This window comes from Xenopus tropicalis, chromosome 3 (assembly GCF_000004195.4).
Source record: "Xenopus tropicalis strain Nigerian chromosome 3, UCB_Xtro_10.0, whole genome shotgun sequence".
NCBI lineage: Eukaryota > Metazoa > Chordata > Amphibia > Anura > Pipidae > Xenopus > Xenopus tropicalis.
Window position 1 is genome coordinate 81,755,186 of NC_030679.2, and position 17,970 is coordinate 81,773,155.

Consider the following 17,970-nt stretch of genomic DNA (forward strand, 5'->3'; position numbering starts at 1 on the left):
ATTATAACTGATGATATAACTAAGCAACGTTTATAAGGATACATTTTACAGGATATTCATGGCTTTCGTGTATATATCTTTATTAAAGGGGAACTATCGCAAAAATGAAAATTGAATAAAAGCTTCATCATACTGAAATAAGATACTTTCTAAATATAATCAATTATTATTTTTGACCAGTTTCTCAAAAAATCTTCACTCTTCCCCTCTTAGCATCCATCTGATTTTGACCAGTTAGGTCTAATACAACTTTGGGGGGGGGCTCCTTTTGCCTAGATTTTAAAGGAAAACAATACCCCCAGAATGAATACTTAACCAACAGATCGATCATATTGTGTTAAGTGACCTATTAAAGAATCTCACCAAACTGGAATATATATATGTCAGTAAATGTTGTCATTTTACATCCCTTCCCTTTATCCACCATTTGTGATCTGTGTGCTTCCTCAGAGATCACATGACCAGAAATACTGCAGTTCCAACTGTAACAGGAAATAGTGTGGAAGCAAAAGGCAGAACTCTGACCATTCATTAGCTGATATGGCCTAGCATGTATGTGTGTCTTGGCTTGTTTGTGTGCACTATGATACTGACATGAAAAATGTAGTCCTCAAAATAATGGTGTACATCATACCCCCCAACTGTCCCGCTTTTCTGGGGACAGTCCCGGTTTTTACAGCGCATCCCGCTGTCCCGGATTGTTCAATGAATGTCCCGCATTACGGAAATGCAGAACATTCATTAAACTATCCAGGCCAGCGGGACGCTCCTTATTCGGCTCCTCGTACAGGAGCGGGCGCAACCTTATAAAAGGTCCTGTTGCCGCCGTACGAGGAGCCGAATAAGGAGCAGGAGCCGCAAGAAGTCTATGGGGGCATTTTCTATTGGAGGTACTCACTATGGGGGCAATTGGGGGCCTCTGTGTATGGGGGGCACTGTATGGGGGGACACTGTGTAAGGAGGGCTACTGTGTATGGGGGGGCACTGTGTAAGGAGGGCTACTGTGTATGGGGGGGCACTGTGTAAGGAGGGCTACTGTGTATGGGGGCACTTTCTATGGGGGCATTGTGTATGGAGGGTACTTTCTATGGGGGCACTTTGTACGGGGGCTACTGTCTGTGGGGCAATTGAGGGCATGGTCTATGGGGTCAATTGGGGGCACTGTCTATGGGGGGTACTGTTTATGGGGGCAAATGGGGCACTGTGTATGGGGGGCACTGTCTATGGGGGTGCTGTCTATTGGGCCATCGTGGGCACTATTTTAAAAATGGGGTGTGGTAATTGGGGCGTGGCCACAAAGTGGGCGTGGCCAAAAAATTTCGCGCTGCACACGCCAAGTCTATTTGTCCCTCTTTTCATTTTTCAAATGTTGGGAGGTATGGTACATCAAAAGTTAGCTATGGGTTATATTGATTGTTTTTTGCCCAGATGTCTGCTTTATTTAGTAAAGTTACCTGAATGTCTGAAACCCGACTGTTTTGCAAACCCGACTGGCACTTTTCAACCTGTCAATTAGTGTTTCACTTCACTGACGTCAGCTGAAGCTGGGCAGCGCTGCCTGTAAGTGTCTTCTCAATAAATCTTTGCACCAGAACTATACTAATTAGTCCTGCTGTGATTTATTATTTGAAAGGAACACGATCCCATATAGATAACAAGTATACACTTTGTCTGCTTGTGCCTGCTATAGAGCGTCCATGACAGAGACGGCCAGTTCAAAGGGTATCAGAGCAAATATGCTTAGAAAGGAATGCAAAAGCCTCATTCCTAAACACCACTGTCCACTGTTGTACTTCAGCATTAAAAGATTTCATTAGAAATAGTTTGTATGTGCAGCACTGAATCCGATTGGCTAGGATTTTCAAACTAAAATTAAGGGCAGTGTTTTCAAACAACAACTGCCCAAACAAGGCAGCCCCCTCAGAGAGAAACCCATGAGACCAGAATGGCAATGTAAAAGTGATAGCTATATGGTTATAGGTTGAAATTAAAGAGATAATACAATGATAAAGCAATGAAAGGTTTAAAAAACATCTTTATTTTTGGTGTCAGTATCACTTTAATTCCTAACTTACTACTAAAAAAGTATATTTTTATGAAAATGGTTTATTTAGATGAAGCAGAGTTTTACATATGAGCTGGTTTATGCAATATATTTTTATAGAGGCCGACACTGTTTGGGGGGTATAGTTTCCCTTTAAAATCACTAAAAATTCTGTCTCTCTAAATGAAGGGTTTGTGCAAGAGCACCCCCCCCCAAAAAAAAGATATATTGGACCTTACTGTCAATCAAAATCAACTTCTGCATAAAGAGGGAATGAAGATAAACAAATGCTGAGAGGGGATCATAGTAAAGATAAATGTGATTATTTCAGAAACAGTACAGAATGTTTAGAAAGTTTCTTATTTCAGTATGGTGATGCTTATATTACATATTTACAGTTGTTTATGTTTTTTTAAGTAAAAAATGTAAATTTGTGGAGTATCTAGAACCTCAATTTGAGATTTATTAAGAACTGGTATATGAAAGCTGCGGAGTTTATGTAGAAATCAATGGGAGATGTATTGGCAAGGTCTGCAAATGTATTACTAACATGTTTATAATTATGAAACACCCTACATTAAAACCTAACTTGTAATTTTTAGAATACTTAGGAGCACATTTACTAAGAAATTTTAAGAAAAAGTTGATTTACAAATGGGCTTTTGCCATTGATATTGTTTCTTGAAAAATTAGATTTTTCTGGAAATTTTGCCCGAAACATTTGATTTTTTCTAAAATAACTCCCGTAATTTGTGATTTATTAATGTTTAGTTAACTTTTTTTTGTAAAAAAAAAAAAAAATTCGACAGGTTGATTTGTCGAGTACAATTGAGTCCTTTCAAGGCTTGGAATAGAAGAGGAATAGAATAGCCTGTCCTTGACACATTTTCAAGGGGAATTTAATCCCATTATTGTTTTCAGTTTCACCCACATTCAAGTGAAACTAGAATGAGTACCAATGCTCCTAAAATGGCTGCTGGAGCAATTCCTGTTTGGCAAAAATAAAGAAGATTAATGGAAATGAACGTTCGTTTAAACTCAAATTTTTCGAGTTTCAAATATATATATAGTTGTGGCTTGAAAAATTTGCGATTTTCTAACATAAAATTTGAAATTTTCTTACGAAAGATTCAAGCATTATCGTGACATTTTATAAATACAACAATGATTAAGTTTAATTCGAATTTATACCGTGTTGAGGTTTTTTCTGTCAAGGCCAGAAAAAGATGAGTTTAAGTAAATGTGACTGTTAATTTTATATCTAGAGAAATGATGGGCTGTACCTACTTTGTATGTATTTTTTGAGAACACATTAATAGCTTAATTACTGTATCATGTATTACCGTATATACTCGAGTATAAGCCGATCCGAATATAAGCCGAGGTACCTAATTTTACCTAAGAAAACTGGAAAAACTTATTGACTCGAGTATAAGCCCCTCAATGGTGCAGCATGAAAAGCATCCATATACCGGTATACAAAATCTTTAATCCCATAAGTAAATATGGCATTTCTGTATTCTTTAAATACACCAAATTGCAAAGTATACATGCCTTTAATTTTAAAATATTAATGGAATTACAAGTAGAGCGGAAGCAACCATGCATATGGATTTTTTTTTTTTTTTTAACTTTGTTTTTATTGGTTGTTTTACAGCAAGGTAAAATACATATGAAATATATGAAACAAAAAAGAAGGAAGAAGGAAAAGGGGGGGTTAAAGAAAGTTGGGTGGGGGTTAGATAGGGGGTTGAGGGTGTTTTTTAATTTTTAAAGAAAAGCTCCATTTATTCAGGCTATGGATTTTCCAGCAAACAGCCCTAATATAAACAAATGTGAGTGTATTAAGCAATGCTAGGGCCCACGGCTAGCACAAGGATATCATAACCAAGCATTTCAATAGTGTGGAGTAACGGTGCTGCCTTTTGTGTCACTTACTGTCATTGTCATTCGGCAAGATGTTGGCACTAACAGTAGCAACAGTAACTAACTGTAGCGCGCACACTGTGTCCACATTCTCCTTAAGGCCGGGCACGGGGGGGTCCAGGGAGGGGGGTGCTCCTCCTGTGCTCCACTGTGTCCTTACCTGCAGCGGCGCGCTGTGCAGAATGTCGCGCGCACGCCGTGTCCACACGCTGCTGGAGGCTGGCACACTCAACTACCGCATTGCATGATGTATACAGTAGAAATGGAAGAAATGAACTAGAAGAGCTTTACAATAAAAATATGCATTTTACTTACTTACTTTTACTAAATGTTTTAAGGGATCTTTTATGTAAAAAAGCTGGTACCTTAAGTATATTTGTTTCTTGTGGTGTCCCGTGTAGAGATGTGTTGTAAGGTACTGCTTATTTGTTTGCCAGCAATGTGCAAAATAAGGAAATCTCTGCCCTACTATATTGAAGTAAGGTATCTCTGCCACAGCTTTCTTGGAGGTTGGGGCCTTTCTTTGCCTAAATGTGGCCCTGACAACAATTAAAGGAACAGTAAAATAAAAAAATTTAAATGATAATGTATTGTTGCCCTGCACTGGTTTGCTTCAAAAAAACTATTTCAGTTAATATAAATAAGCTGCTGTCTAGCCATAGGGGCCAAAGGCACAGGTTACATAAGCAAACAGATAATAGCAGATAAGCTTTGTAGAATACAATAGGAATCTATGCAATTTATCTGCTATATAACCTGTGCCTTTTCTCCTTTTTTCAATTTGAATGGGTACCCCCATGGCTACACAGCATTTTTGTTTACATAAACTATAGTAGTGTTTCTGAAGCAAACACACAACTTTTACCAGTGCAGGGAAACAGTAGATAATAGCTTAATTACTTTGATACACTTTCAGTTTTTGGTGTTACTGTTCCTTTAAAGTAAACATCCCAGTTAGTACAGATGTGTGGGCAGATGAATGTTGGGAACCCCTATGTATTCAATATACAGAGATTCTCAAATGAGACCATGTTGAAGAAACAGAATTATGTATTTTCAAAAGCAGTAATTTATATTTAAAAATGCAAAAACAATCTAACCCTAACTTGAAAGTTTTCCTTTTATTCCCATATTTACAACCTGCCCAGCTACAAAGTAGAAAGCGGCACACAATATATACAGTATACTTCTGGTGAAGTGTTTTGCCCTCACCTTTAAAATAACTAAACAACTAATAATTAACACCATTTATACATGCATATGTGTTTTATTACAGTTTCGCAAAGCCGTATGCAGGTTCCGCAGTCATGCATTTGCAATCAAAAGGCAGCCATGGCAAGGAAAAGAATAATAAAGAAAAAAGTGCTTTTAAAGAATACAGCAGTATCTCCTGTAATCAGCCCACCAAGTGTGAGTGAGAAAGAGCACAAGGCCATGGTGCTCCCAGAAAGGTCCAGTCTGACAGAAAAAGGGAGAGCCAAGAAAGAGGAGGAGCACATGCTGGGATTTGGAATTGTTGTTGATTCTTCATCCTCTGATGTAAGTTGCACTGCAAAGGTTAATTAGTTGCTTTGGCCTCTAGCAATATAATGAGTTACTCATAAATTCTTAAAATACCACTGCAAAATAAATAACATTTCTACCTTGCAAACAGTTCTCTTTTAGAGGTACTTCCTTATATACTGTAATGGTGATTTAAAACTTGTTCTATATATAGTTATAATTACATGTATCAAATAAAAAATAATGATGAATGTGGTGGCTTTATTGTGAGAAAACATTATTTTTCTGTAAAATTCTATGGCTCATATTTTGCTATGTTTTTAACTGATAAATAGGGCCACAGTGGTCCACGTTCCTACCTGAAACCAGTTGTTGATTTGAATGACTTGGAGCTGTCATTAAGATTATAAATGAAAGAGACTGAAAGACTCGAATTTATTCACAAATTCATTTCAGTTGTTGCTAGCATTTTTGAATTTAGTGTTTATTAGTTTCTGTTGGACAATTCACATATTACTCAGATCAGAGCAGTTGTTGAGTTGAAGATTTCATGTAGCACAACTGTTATTATTATTAATGTGCATTTATAAAGCACATATTCCACATTGCTGTATATGTCAGGAGTAAAAAGCCTTTCGTTACAATCATTCTTTCTTTACTGAGCAGTAACTTATGACTTCTAGGAATAAATAAATAAATCTGGCCTTGTAAGTTCATTCACACTAAATTAGACCTCAGGACTACCTCAGTGAGGTTAGGTAAAAAAGGTTTTCCCTCAGTACAGTAACTGTTTCTCTTGTATGCCATCTTGACAACTGTATTATTTTGGTAGCCAGACGTCCAACTCGCAGAGGGATTTGATGTATTTATGCCGAAGTCTCAGCTCGACTCTATTCTAACAAACTACAAAAGGTCAGGAAGTCTACTCTTTAGAAAACTGGTGTGTGCATTTTTTGATGACAAAACATTGGCAACATCACTTCCCAACGGGAAAAGGAAACGGGGTCTTAATGACAATCGGCAAGGCTTGGATCAGAATATTGTGGGAGCAATAAAAGGTGATCCTTCATTTTGTCTGTATGTATATCTCTATTTATAGTGTTAAGTCAACTGTATATGCAGCTCTGTATATCTATTTGCTTCTAATATTTATGATCCTATTTCAAAAAAGGTGTATGAGTTAAATTCTCTATAGATAAACCATGCTAAAGATAATTTTTAAGGTGAAAAAATATATTAAAAGCTATCTTTTGGTGGCTGCATTAAGGGCTGTTAGACTGTTGTCAAGTAAAGGTACATTTGATTTGGGTGTGTTGCAGACTATGGAGAATGGGTGTAAACCAGTGAAGAAAAAAACATAGAGCCTCCAACGAAATGCAAGTTGCTCTGAGCACTTTTCATGTGATGTCACACATACTGCTGCCATCTCAACTGCATTTTTGGGCCTAGATCTGCCCTATGTATGCACTGACAGTTGAATGCCTGGAATATGGGGGCCAGTGGCAGCAGATTGGCATTTTAATGCCACAAGTGACATGATCCTATGGGGAAGTTTTTCATATATTTGAAAAAATACGCTTTTTGCGGGCTCTTCGACCTAACATTGTTTTGTCCTAGGTGTAACCAATATACTCATGCAGTGAGTCACTGACAGACTTTACCTGCTCTAACTGAATTTGCAATGAAGTACTTAGGCACAGTATGGTTGAGTAGTTTGCAGTAGGAAAAAATATCTCAAAATCTATTTGTGAAAAATATTTTTAAGCATACACTATAGAGTGGATTTTTTTTAAAAAAAAAAAATCTTTTGGTTCTACCTACAATTTTGGGGGTTTGGGTATTTAAAGGAGAAGGAAAGTCATATTGGCATTTTACTCCCAATAGATATATTTATTCTGCAAAAAGCTTTACCATACCTGAGCAAAGAGCCTTAGAAGCTCCCTTCATTTGTTTAAGATTGCAGCTGCCATTTTAGCTTGGTCTTCCTAGCTTCCTGCTGCAGCTCAGATTACACATTCTGATGGGAGGGGGGACTGAATTGTATGAATTCTTTTGGGAGGGGGGAGCAGGAGAAGGGAGAGAGGAGAGAGCTGTGCAGACTTTGGTCCCGGGAATGAAAGATTTTTCTGAGAGAAGTCAGATACCGAAGAACATGTTTACAAAAAAGGAGAGGACTCTCACAGATTTTCTGTGAGTGCTTATGGCTGTACTGATAAAGCTTACTTAGTTTTTACCTTTCCTTCTCCTTTAAAGGGTTGATATACCTTTAAATTAACTTTTAGAATGATGTTGAGAGTGATGCTTTAAAACAATTTACAGTTGGTTTTCATGTTTTATTATTTGTGGGTTTTGAGTTATTTAGCTTTTTATTTAGCAGCTCTCTGGTTCAGAATTTCAACAGCTATCTGGTGGCTAGGGTCTAAATTACCCTAGCAACCAGGCATTTATTTGAATGAGAAGCTGCAGTACAAATAGGAGAGGGACTTTATTTAAAGATTAGCAATGAAATTTAAAAAAACAATAAAATTTTAGCCTTACAGAGCATTTTATTTTTACTGGTGTAAGTAACCCCTATTGAAAGTTGGGGAGAGTCAGAAGAATAAAGCAAATAACTATAAAAAAAGAAAACATTATAACCAATTGGAAAGTTGTTAAGAATTAGCCATTCCATAACATACTAAAACGTTAGCAAACCACCCCTTTAAATGCCTAATTTGTAGGGCTAACTGTCTTCTATTTCCTCTACTGTGATTATTATATAGCCATGTCCTTGATCCACCAGTGATGCAGTGCTCTCCATCATACATGTTAAAGTATTTACAAAACAGGGTTCTGCATAAATGTATTATTTTAACAACTATAAATATGTATATTTATCTGTGCTTGCTACTTAGTATTCACAGAAAAGTACTGCACTGCTAACAATGTGGAAAAAGTCCCAGGCCCACGACACTGGGTACAAATCCTTCAGGATCAGATAAAGCTTGCAAGGCGGAGATTAAAAAGAGGCTCCGATTTAGGTGCGTAAAAACTAAAATTTAAAATGTCATTGCATGCTGATTGTATTGTATTTCTCCTAAAGATGGTGTATTCTAGCACAAATTTGCTAACCATCTTTCCATTTATGGGAATATGGGGCTGCAAGACATCTCATTAGATTGCACTTGATTTCTATGGATTAAAAAAATCTTATCAGCCAGTGCCTCTCACTGTCATGTATAGGGTGACATTAGGTGCCTGTTTAGCCTCCAAATGACATTCTATGTCGTAAAACATTCATAGTATTTTTTTCTTGGGTCACAAACACATATACAGTGCTTTGCGAAAGTATTGCCATTTTTCATGTTTTGTTGCCTCACAACCTGGAATTAAAATGGATTATTTGGAGAGTTTGCACCATTTCATTTACAGAACATGCCTACAACTTTGAAGATGTATTTTTTTTATTGTGAAGCAAACAACAAATGGGACAAAATAAAAGAAAACTTCAGCGTGCATAACTGTTCACCCCCCTAAAGTCACTACTTTGTAGAGCCACCTATTGCGGCAATTACAGCTACAAGTTGCTTTGGATAAGTCTCTATGTGCTTGCCACTGGTATTTTTGCCCTTTCCTCAAGTCAAAACTACTCCAGCTCCTTATGTTGGATGGTTTTCGCTTGTGAACAGGAATCTTCAAGTCTGACCACAAATTCTCAGTTGGATTGAGGACTTTGAGTAGGCCAGTGCCATACTCTTCCTGCCCTACCCTGCCTGTGTGGGCCATACTCTCCCTGCCTGTATGTGCCACTCTGCCTGCCCTATGCTGCCTGTGTGTGCCACACTCTCCCTGCCCTTCCCTGCCTATGCGTGCCATACTATGCCTGCCCTATGCTGCTTGTGTGACATACTCTCCCTGCCCTACCTATGTGTGCTATACTATGCCTTCCCTATGCTGCCTGTGTGTGCCATACTCTGCCTGCCTTATGCTGCCTGTGTGTGCCATACTCTACCTACCCTACCTTCCCTATGCTGCCTGTGTGTGCCATTCTCTGCCTGCCTTTTGCTTCCTGTGTGTGCCATACTCTGCTTGCCCTATGCTGCCTGTGTGTATGGCACACCAGGCAGCATAGGGTAGGCAGAGTATAGCACACACTGGCAGCATACAGTGACATACAATGCTGGCACTGCTCCTACAGTCTGAGGTGTGAACAGTGTGGGTGCTTACAGTCTGAGCCTCAGGTGTGAACAATTCAGCATGTTAACAATTCAGGGATTAAAAGGTGTGAACGGTACAGAGGATCGTAGTAAAGGTAACCTCGCACAAGAATAGTGGGTGCACAGTATGTGTATAATGCGGTTACAAGTGGGATAGAAAGACACAAAAATCCTGGCACACCACTTAATAAATATAAAATAAATCTTTATTAAATTTAATTAAAATCCACAAGTTAAAAAACAGAAAAAGAGTTGGAAAATAAAGAGTTAAAAGTAACAACGGGCAATCTTAGTACTTCTGCAATTACATACGGTCAAAAGCCGACCACTTAAGTGTTCTATTAACGGCTGGTATATATGAATGTGGTAACTCGGTTAGCAAAATGTTGCCGATTCCTGGAGGTATAAAAACTGCCTGCAAGGATGTCACGGTGGTTCTAAGTATATCAATCAGGCTCATGTCCTGTGTAGATAGCCGTACGGTAATGTTGCAATCTCATTCGCAACAATTGTTGCTATCAATGTGAACAGCTCTCCCGAGCTGCTTCTAATGTGGTTTGAACATTAAATAGTGTTGCAACTTTATTCGCAATCTGAGATAAGTATATTCTGAAAAATCCTACCATAATGAATAGCTCAAATTATTCCTACTCACTGTATAAGAGGTTAAAATTACCTCAGTTTACTTATTAGGAGCAAAGTAATATATTATTAGGGTTCAAATTATCCAGATTATAAACTGACGGCGCAAGTAGATTGTATGTCCTGAAAGGTAAGTGTACTTCACGTATGGGGTGGTTGTGGGTACTTTTATCCAAACGGGAATTGCTGGAAACCTTATATTTGTTTCAATCAAACCACAACCAGCAAAATACTCTGCCCTTCCCGGCGCAGCCACCCGCGAACAGATGCCTGAATAAATTTGCCTCAACTAGGCACCACAAATGATTTAAATTGTATTGTTAATTCCAAGTTTCCGCCCCCCCAAACGAAAAAAATTGTGTATCTCGCCTTAGTAAGTGCCGAGTGATCCGACCCAAGGGAGCCAATTAAGGGAGGGGGGGAGCCGCCCGATGCCAAAATCAAATAGTAGCGACTCAGGTAGGGTGCTCCAGACTGGGCACTTTAGAATAGTTCGACTCTATAAATATCAGTAAGTTATTGGTTTAAGAAAAGATATTGTTACAGTCTGTATGCTTAGGAGCCCGGTAACTGCCTGGAATAACCCCTTAGGTAAACAGGAGAGCCCTGCCGACCCCGGTGTTCACCGACGCCCTTTTGGGGCCCCGGACTTTCTGCGACGGCCAAGGTTATTCAAACGCGGTACAAAGGGATGAGACGAAATCGGAGTCGAGGTCAGGCAATGGTCAGAGGCAGGTGGCAAGGATCGTAGTCAAAAGTCAGGCAAGAAGTCAAAACCAGAGAATCAGATACAAAACAAGCTTAGCAAGGCACCAGGAAATCAGGACCAGCTTGGGCAAGGAAAACAAGCAAGGAACCGCTTTTAAAGTTTGAATTTGGCACCATAGTGACGTCAGCGCGTATGCTGACGTCATCGCGCAGCGCCCAGAGAGCCTAAAGCTATTGCGCGCGCCCCTTGCCATTGCGCGTCGGGATGCGCCGAGGAGAGGTGCGCGCAGGAGCGCGCTATACAGGGGGAGACCAGGGACCGGCGTGCCTGAAGGTAAGAACACGCGCTGGTCTCCCGGCACTCCTCACAGATATATGTATTGTCCCCTCTATCTCGCCCCAAAAAATACCCGACAGTCAGATTCAGGGAGACCAAATACGAGGAGAGGGAGCCACAGGATGCCAGAACGAGAACTCCAAAAATAACGGCTCGGCCGGAGTGCCCCAAGCGGCTAACCCTACCATCACTATTATTATATATTAGGATATGCTGGAAGCTTTCGCTCGTACACTAGCATTCTCATATATGCGCCATTCATCAACGGCCATCACCTACCTACATATAGTTACCTCATCGTGCCTACCATTACCCATTCAGGTTATCTCGGCACGACTACATACAACAATGCACGGACGCCTGATCTACTGAACCGAACCATCAACAACACAAGTCAACTACCGCGGCACAATTACATGGAGAACATACTCCAAATTACACTAAATTAAATAAATCTAACCATCAACAACCATGTACAGCCTAAGAACGAATACCTCATCGTGCCTACTACCATTATACAAATTACCTCGGCACGACTACATAAACCAGTACATTGCTTTATCAAGGCGAATTAAGCTTCTGCATCCCTACGAGTCAAATTTAAATTCTTTCCAGCCAATCACAACACTTCCTATTCTTCTATCCACCCCCTTCATGGAGTATCATTCACCCTCGTTAATATGGGAATAATTTAACCATTCAAATTACCAAACCCCATTAATAGCTGTCGAGTCGAATTCCAACTTACCTCATGAAAAAAAATATATATAAATAATAAAATGTATTTTTCTGGTGTCAGTCATTATTCTGTGTGAATTCAACAATTTTAGTGAAAAAACGTGAGAATGATGAAATCTCCTTTGTCTCAAAAGGGCAGAGAATTAATTGTACAATAAGTGAACAAGGGAGATTAATCAACACAGAAAACTTCTGTTATCCCCATAGTGGTCAGGGGATTACATGTTTAAACAATGGGATGTGTTGGGTTTGCGCCAGGCATGGCACCTTCCTTGGTGGCTGAATAGTTTAATTTTAGTCTCATCTGACCAGAGCAGCTTCCTCCATACATTTGGGGAGTCGCCCACATGCCTTTTGGCAAACTCAAAATGAGCCTTCTTATTTTTAACGTTAAGTAATGTTTTTTTTTCTGGCCACTCTTCCATAAAGCCCAGCTCTATGGAGTGTGCAGCTTATTGTAATCCTATGGACAGATACTCCAGTCTTTGCTGTGGAACTCTGCAACACCTTCAGGGTTACCTTTGGTCTCTGTGCTGCCTCTCTGATTAATGCTCTCCTTGCCTACTCATTTGAAGATGATGGATTTGTTGGTGCTCTGGGGGATCCTCAAAGATTTGGACATTTTTTTTTTTTTACAACCCAACCCTGACTTGTACTTGTACTTCCCAACAACTTTGTCCCTGGCTTCTTTGGAGAGCTCCTTGGTCTTCATGGTGTGATGCCTCTTGCTTGGTGGCGTTGAAGCCTCTGGAGCCTTTCAGAAAGGGTGTGTTTATACTGACAGATCATGTGACACTTAGGGGCTGATTTACTTACCCACGAACGGGTCGAATGGAGTCCGATTGCGTTTTTTTCGTAATGATCGGTACTTTGCGATTTTTTCGTATGTTTTGCGATTTTTTCGGATTCTTTACGAATTTTTCGGATCCAATACGATTTTTGCGTAAAAACGCGAGTTTTTCGTATCCATTACGAAAGTTGCGTAAAAAGTTGCGCATTTTGCGTAGCGTTAAAACTTACGCGAAAAGTTGCGCATTTTTCGCGTAAGTTTTAACGCTACGCAAAATGCGCAACTTTTTACGCAACTTTCGTAATGGATACGAAAAACTCGCGTTTTTACGCAAAAATCGTATTGGATCCGAAAAATTCGTAAAGAATCCGAAAAAATCGCAAAGCATACGAAAAAGTCGCAAAATATTCGTTTTCAAGTCGGAACTTTTCCAATTCGGGTCGGATTCGTGGGTTAGTAAATCAGCCCCTTAGATTGCACACAGGTGGACTACATTTCACTAATTATGTGACATTTGAAGGTAATTGGTTGCACCAGGACTTTTTAGGGGCTTCATGGCAAAGGGGGTGAATATATATTCACATACCAATTTTCAGTTTTTTATATTTTTTTTTAAATTCTTTTTAATATATATTTTTCTCATTTTACTTCACCAACTTAAACTATTTTGTGCAGACTCATCACATAAAATAAAATTAGGAAACATTTCAATTACCAGTTGAAATGCAACAAATGAAAACTGTCAAGGGGGGTGAATACTTTAGCAAAGCACTGTATGTAGATATGTATATAGTAACATTTGTTACATTTAAAAATGGTTTTCGATAACTTGCAGAATACACAAAACATACATGCATACTCCATACCCGCCCACAGATAATTTCATTCCTGGCTAGTAAACACTTTCAGCAAGCTAGAAAATGTATTTTAAGCAGTATGTATGGGCCTCCTGAATTTTATCCAAACCACAGAACATAAGTGTAAAGGGGCATAGTTGCTGAGCCCCACAAGCCCCCTGGATTCATTAATACTGTAATTGTACAGTGAATACATAAATATACAAAAATAACCTCTTACAATAATGTTCAGGCTGACATAGTGGGGGATATTTTGAGGTAAATGTAAAAATTTGATGTATATATTTGCCCAAAATGAAAATTCACAAAAACGTCTACAATATACTAAAAGTTGTTGTGAATTTGCATTTTGGCCAAATATATACATCAGCGGGTTTTGGCGAATTAACTTGGCTTTGGCAAATATTCACATCCTTTTGCTAGGTGAAATTTTGCAAATGCAAAACTATTGGTGAATATTTGTGACTTTACCAAGAGCATAAGAACAAATTTTAACAGAGAGAAATTTCTCCAAGCTGAGGCTGGCAAACTACCATTATAAAGATAAAGTGAACACTATATCATCTCATTATCTATGTTGTACTCATCCATGATGACATCTGTCCTTTCTTTAGGGTGTAAATTATCAAGAGAATTTTCCCCACTACAGTTGTAAAGGGAAGCTAAACAAGTGATTTTTTTCAGATTACTTTGTCAGCAGGCTAATGATAAATTTTGATAAAATATGCCCAATGTATTGAGGTGAACTTCGGCAGAGTAAGACAAGGAGACAGTGACATCCAAGAACAATGACAGATCCTAAATACATTAAATACAATGAGTGACAGAGGGTAGTGGCACCACAAACACATGAAATACAGTTTGAGGCAGTGGGAACTTTAGTCCTAAATACATCAAGTACAGTTAAAGGCAGCAAGAACTTTAGTTACTTGAAGGCTGAAGGTGTTATCATTGTTTAGATCAAAATTAAGTAAAAAATCATTTACGTTGTTAAAAATGGTCCCATGCTCAACCAAGTAGTAAATATGAGAATAGCACCCAATCAGAATAAATTGGAGACAGCCCACAGCACGGAAGCCTGTGGTATGCCACATACAGCTTTGAATATGTTCCGTTTACAAGAGCTGTCTGCTCTGATTTAAGTATAAACCCAACCTCAGCCCAACTGTAACTGTATGCAACAGCTTTGTGATGAGGAATATAACCAAATGGTGAAAATAACCATTTTATTAGTTACCTACTCTCTCTCACAGATGATTTGTGTATTACAAATCTATCTAATTCTAATAATTGCTTTTAATTGTTATCCTGAACATTATTATTTAGTATCCTAAACAGTGGTGCAATGGTTAGCATTGCTGCCTTGCATGGTTAGATTCTAGCCAGGGCACTATCTGCAAGGAGTATGTATGTTGTCCCTATGCTTTTCTTTGAGTACTCCGGTTTCCTCCCACACAAAAACATGTAGGCAGTTTAAATGGCTCCTGGTTGATCACAGTGTATGTGATTAGATTGTAAGCTCCCCTGGGGCAGGGACCGATTTGAATAATGTACAATATCTGTGAAACATGATGGAACTAAAGTAATAAAAAAATAAATAGCATCTCCCTTTTATACAGAGGCAATACCTAAAATGTTTATAATATTTTGATGTGATTTTTTTTTTCCATGTGTAAACACCATACCTGGTAAATTGATAAATTTCCATTTCAACCAATTTCTTTTCAATTCCTCCTTAAGAAGTTGTGTAGCTCAACTTCCTAAATCAGATAATATTAATGTACAACTGCATATATCAAAATATGTAAAATGATATCTTGTTCTGCTTTACTAGGTAATCATCTTCAAAACCCCGATGATAGGATGTGGCATCACTCCTAAGACTCGCTTTTAACCTTAAACTGCAATGCTGGAGAACACTGGAACAGAAGGCACTTAAGCCTGACTTCGCTTTCAGCTGATGACAAATTCAGTCACTTTCTGTAGAGTTTATTTTTTATTGCTTATCAGAAGATAAGCCAAGCTGTGGAAACCAACACACTGTGGATATTGTTCATGGAGTCACTCCCTACATATTTTTTGTAACTAATACCCTCCTATTGTCATAGTTTATACAAAATCATATCCAAAAGTGGAATATCTAAGCTAGTTGTTGGTTATATCAAACAGCGGTTTTGGAGATGAGAATTGGTGTGTGAAATTCTCATGAAGTGCTACTTGTTTCCACAGGTACTTAATGTAACCAACATGTCTTCTTCGTGAGCAGAATTTGTTTCTCATTGTTATGCTTTCTTAACCCAATTATTTTTAAAATGGACATAATGTCATTGGTATGTTACCTTGTAACTGTAATGGGTCCGTTACTCTTGACACAATGTGGCATATTTATCAAAAATCGATATTTAAATTTTGATTTTTTTTAATTCACCTGTATTCCAGATTTATAAGTGATTTCATCAATATTTAAACGATATGATTATCAAAATCCCCAAAACCACAAATATATGAGATTTAGCAAAATTCTCAAGTCTTTTTTAATTTTTAACACTTGAGTATAGGAGATTTATTAAGCACAAAATAAGTCACTGGGGGTTGTGTTTTAAAAACGTATACTTTTTCCTTTGACGTTTTTGAGATTAACTGAAAATTTTACAGACTTATTGAAAATGAAGACTAGAATGTCATTTCACTGCACAGTTTAAGCAGTCAATTTTTTCATAAATAAAAAAAAATGTTGTGATTTTTAAGATTCCATTTTTTCTAATTTGCAAAAAAAAAACTCATAACAGGATTCTGGAAAGAAATTCCTTAAGGCTCCTAGAAAAGTCCCATTTACATGGGTTTATCCTATAGGCTAAAGCTCACCCACTGGGTTTAAAGCAGAAGCCAGGATAATAGCTGATCAGATTCCCAACTACAGACCGGTTTCGCCCTTCTTGGGGCTCATCAGTGTAGTGGATCCTGTTATGACTTATTTGCATACGTATGAGGCGGTCTCCTCAATCCTTTTAGCTTGTTCGTGAATCCCCACTCCTGGCTCTACCTAAGCTGATCAGAAAACCCTTCACTACACTGATGAGCCCCAAGAAGGGTGAAACTGGTCTGTAGTTGGGAATCTGATCAGCTATTATCCTGGCTTCTGCTTTAAACCCAGTGGGTGAGCTTTAGCCTATAGGATAAACCCATGTAAATGGGACAAGCCCATGTAAATGGGACTTTTCTAGGAGCCTTAAGGAATTTCTTCCCAGAATCCTGTTATGACTTATTTGCATACGTATGAGGCGGTCTCCTCAATCCTTTTAGCTTGCAAAAAAAAACTCAAATTCAGGAATTGTAGTTTTTATAAATCTGCCTCTAACAGTCCCTGAATAACCATACCATAAAAAAATATTACATCACACATTTTACATAAGTATAATAAAGCCCAAGGTTCAGTTTTTGTGGTTATTGTATGTGGGAAAACTGTGAACAATGTGTTCGTTTTCTGTATTTTTCTTTGGAATAGTTTGTTAAAATGTATTGCTAACTTCTCTTTACTTCTCATACTTTCACTGCATTTCCCTTCTCTATTTACTATTTTACTGCTTATATTCTTTTGAAGCAACCATAATTCTAGAATGACACTTTCTGTGGATCAGCCTTTTCCTTTACTAAAAACATACCCTGAGACCAAATTATATATTTTGGCAAGTTTGAAACTAAGAGATCTTCGATGCTGATCAATCATTTGATGTAGCCAGTAGCCCTCTTTGAATTAGACACATACATAAATATCAGTTGGGAGCTGGCATCAGCACTGTGACCTTTGTTGGCTTAAAGCTTTCTGCCCACAAGCCAAAGATATTCACAAAAGCAAACCATTTGTTTAAAAAAAAAAAGTCTCCCTCTCCCTTATAGAGCCAGAACTCTGGTTGGGGAAACAATACAATTTTGTGCAAAAAATGCATGCACTATTCCACCTGCATCTGGAAGTCCCAGCTTGCTCATAATGTCACATGCATGTAAATAATGAGCAAGCTGGGGGGGCTCGTTCCTTAAATGCATCTGTGTGACTAAACACTGCCACCTGCAGTGGGTGCTCCTACCTGGTAAAGGCAACATAGAGCTCATTGGAAGCATTTTTTGCACAAAATGGTACTGTTGGCCTGAACTGGAATGCAGGCTCTATTAGTCCACATGTGGGGGGAAATGATTTTCGACTGATAGGTAACCTTTAAATTTGCATTTAC

The 17,970-nt window shown here is 38.4% G+C and overlaps 1 protein-coding gene across 1 annotated transcript in view; it reads left to right on the forward strand.

The window, feature by feature from the left end:
• The window catches only part of bend7 (BEN domain containing 7), a 41,744-nt gene extending 25,483 nt beyond the window's left edge, over window positions 1-16,261 (forward strand). Inside the window, exons 5-8 of the mRNA XM_002935251.5 lie at window positions 5,247-5,509; window positions 6,306-6,531; window positions 8,368-8,493; window positions 15,576-16,261. Coding sequence (XP_002935297.2) covers window positions 5,247-5,509; window positions 6,306-6,531; window positions 8,368-8,493; window positions 15,576-15,622 — 662 coding nt within the window. The 3' untranslated portion in view covers window positions 15,623-16,261. The remainder of the gene's footprint in view (window positions 1-5,246; window positions 5,510-6,305; window positions 6,532-8,367; window positions 8,494-15,575) is intronic.
• Window positions 16,262-17,970: the final 1,709 nt, after the last annotated feature.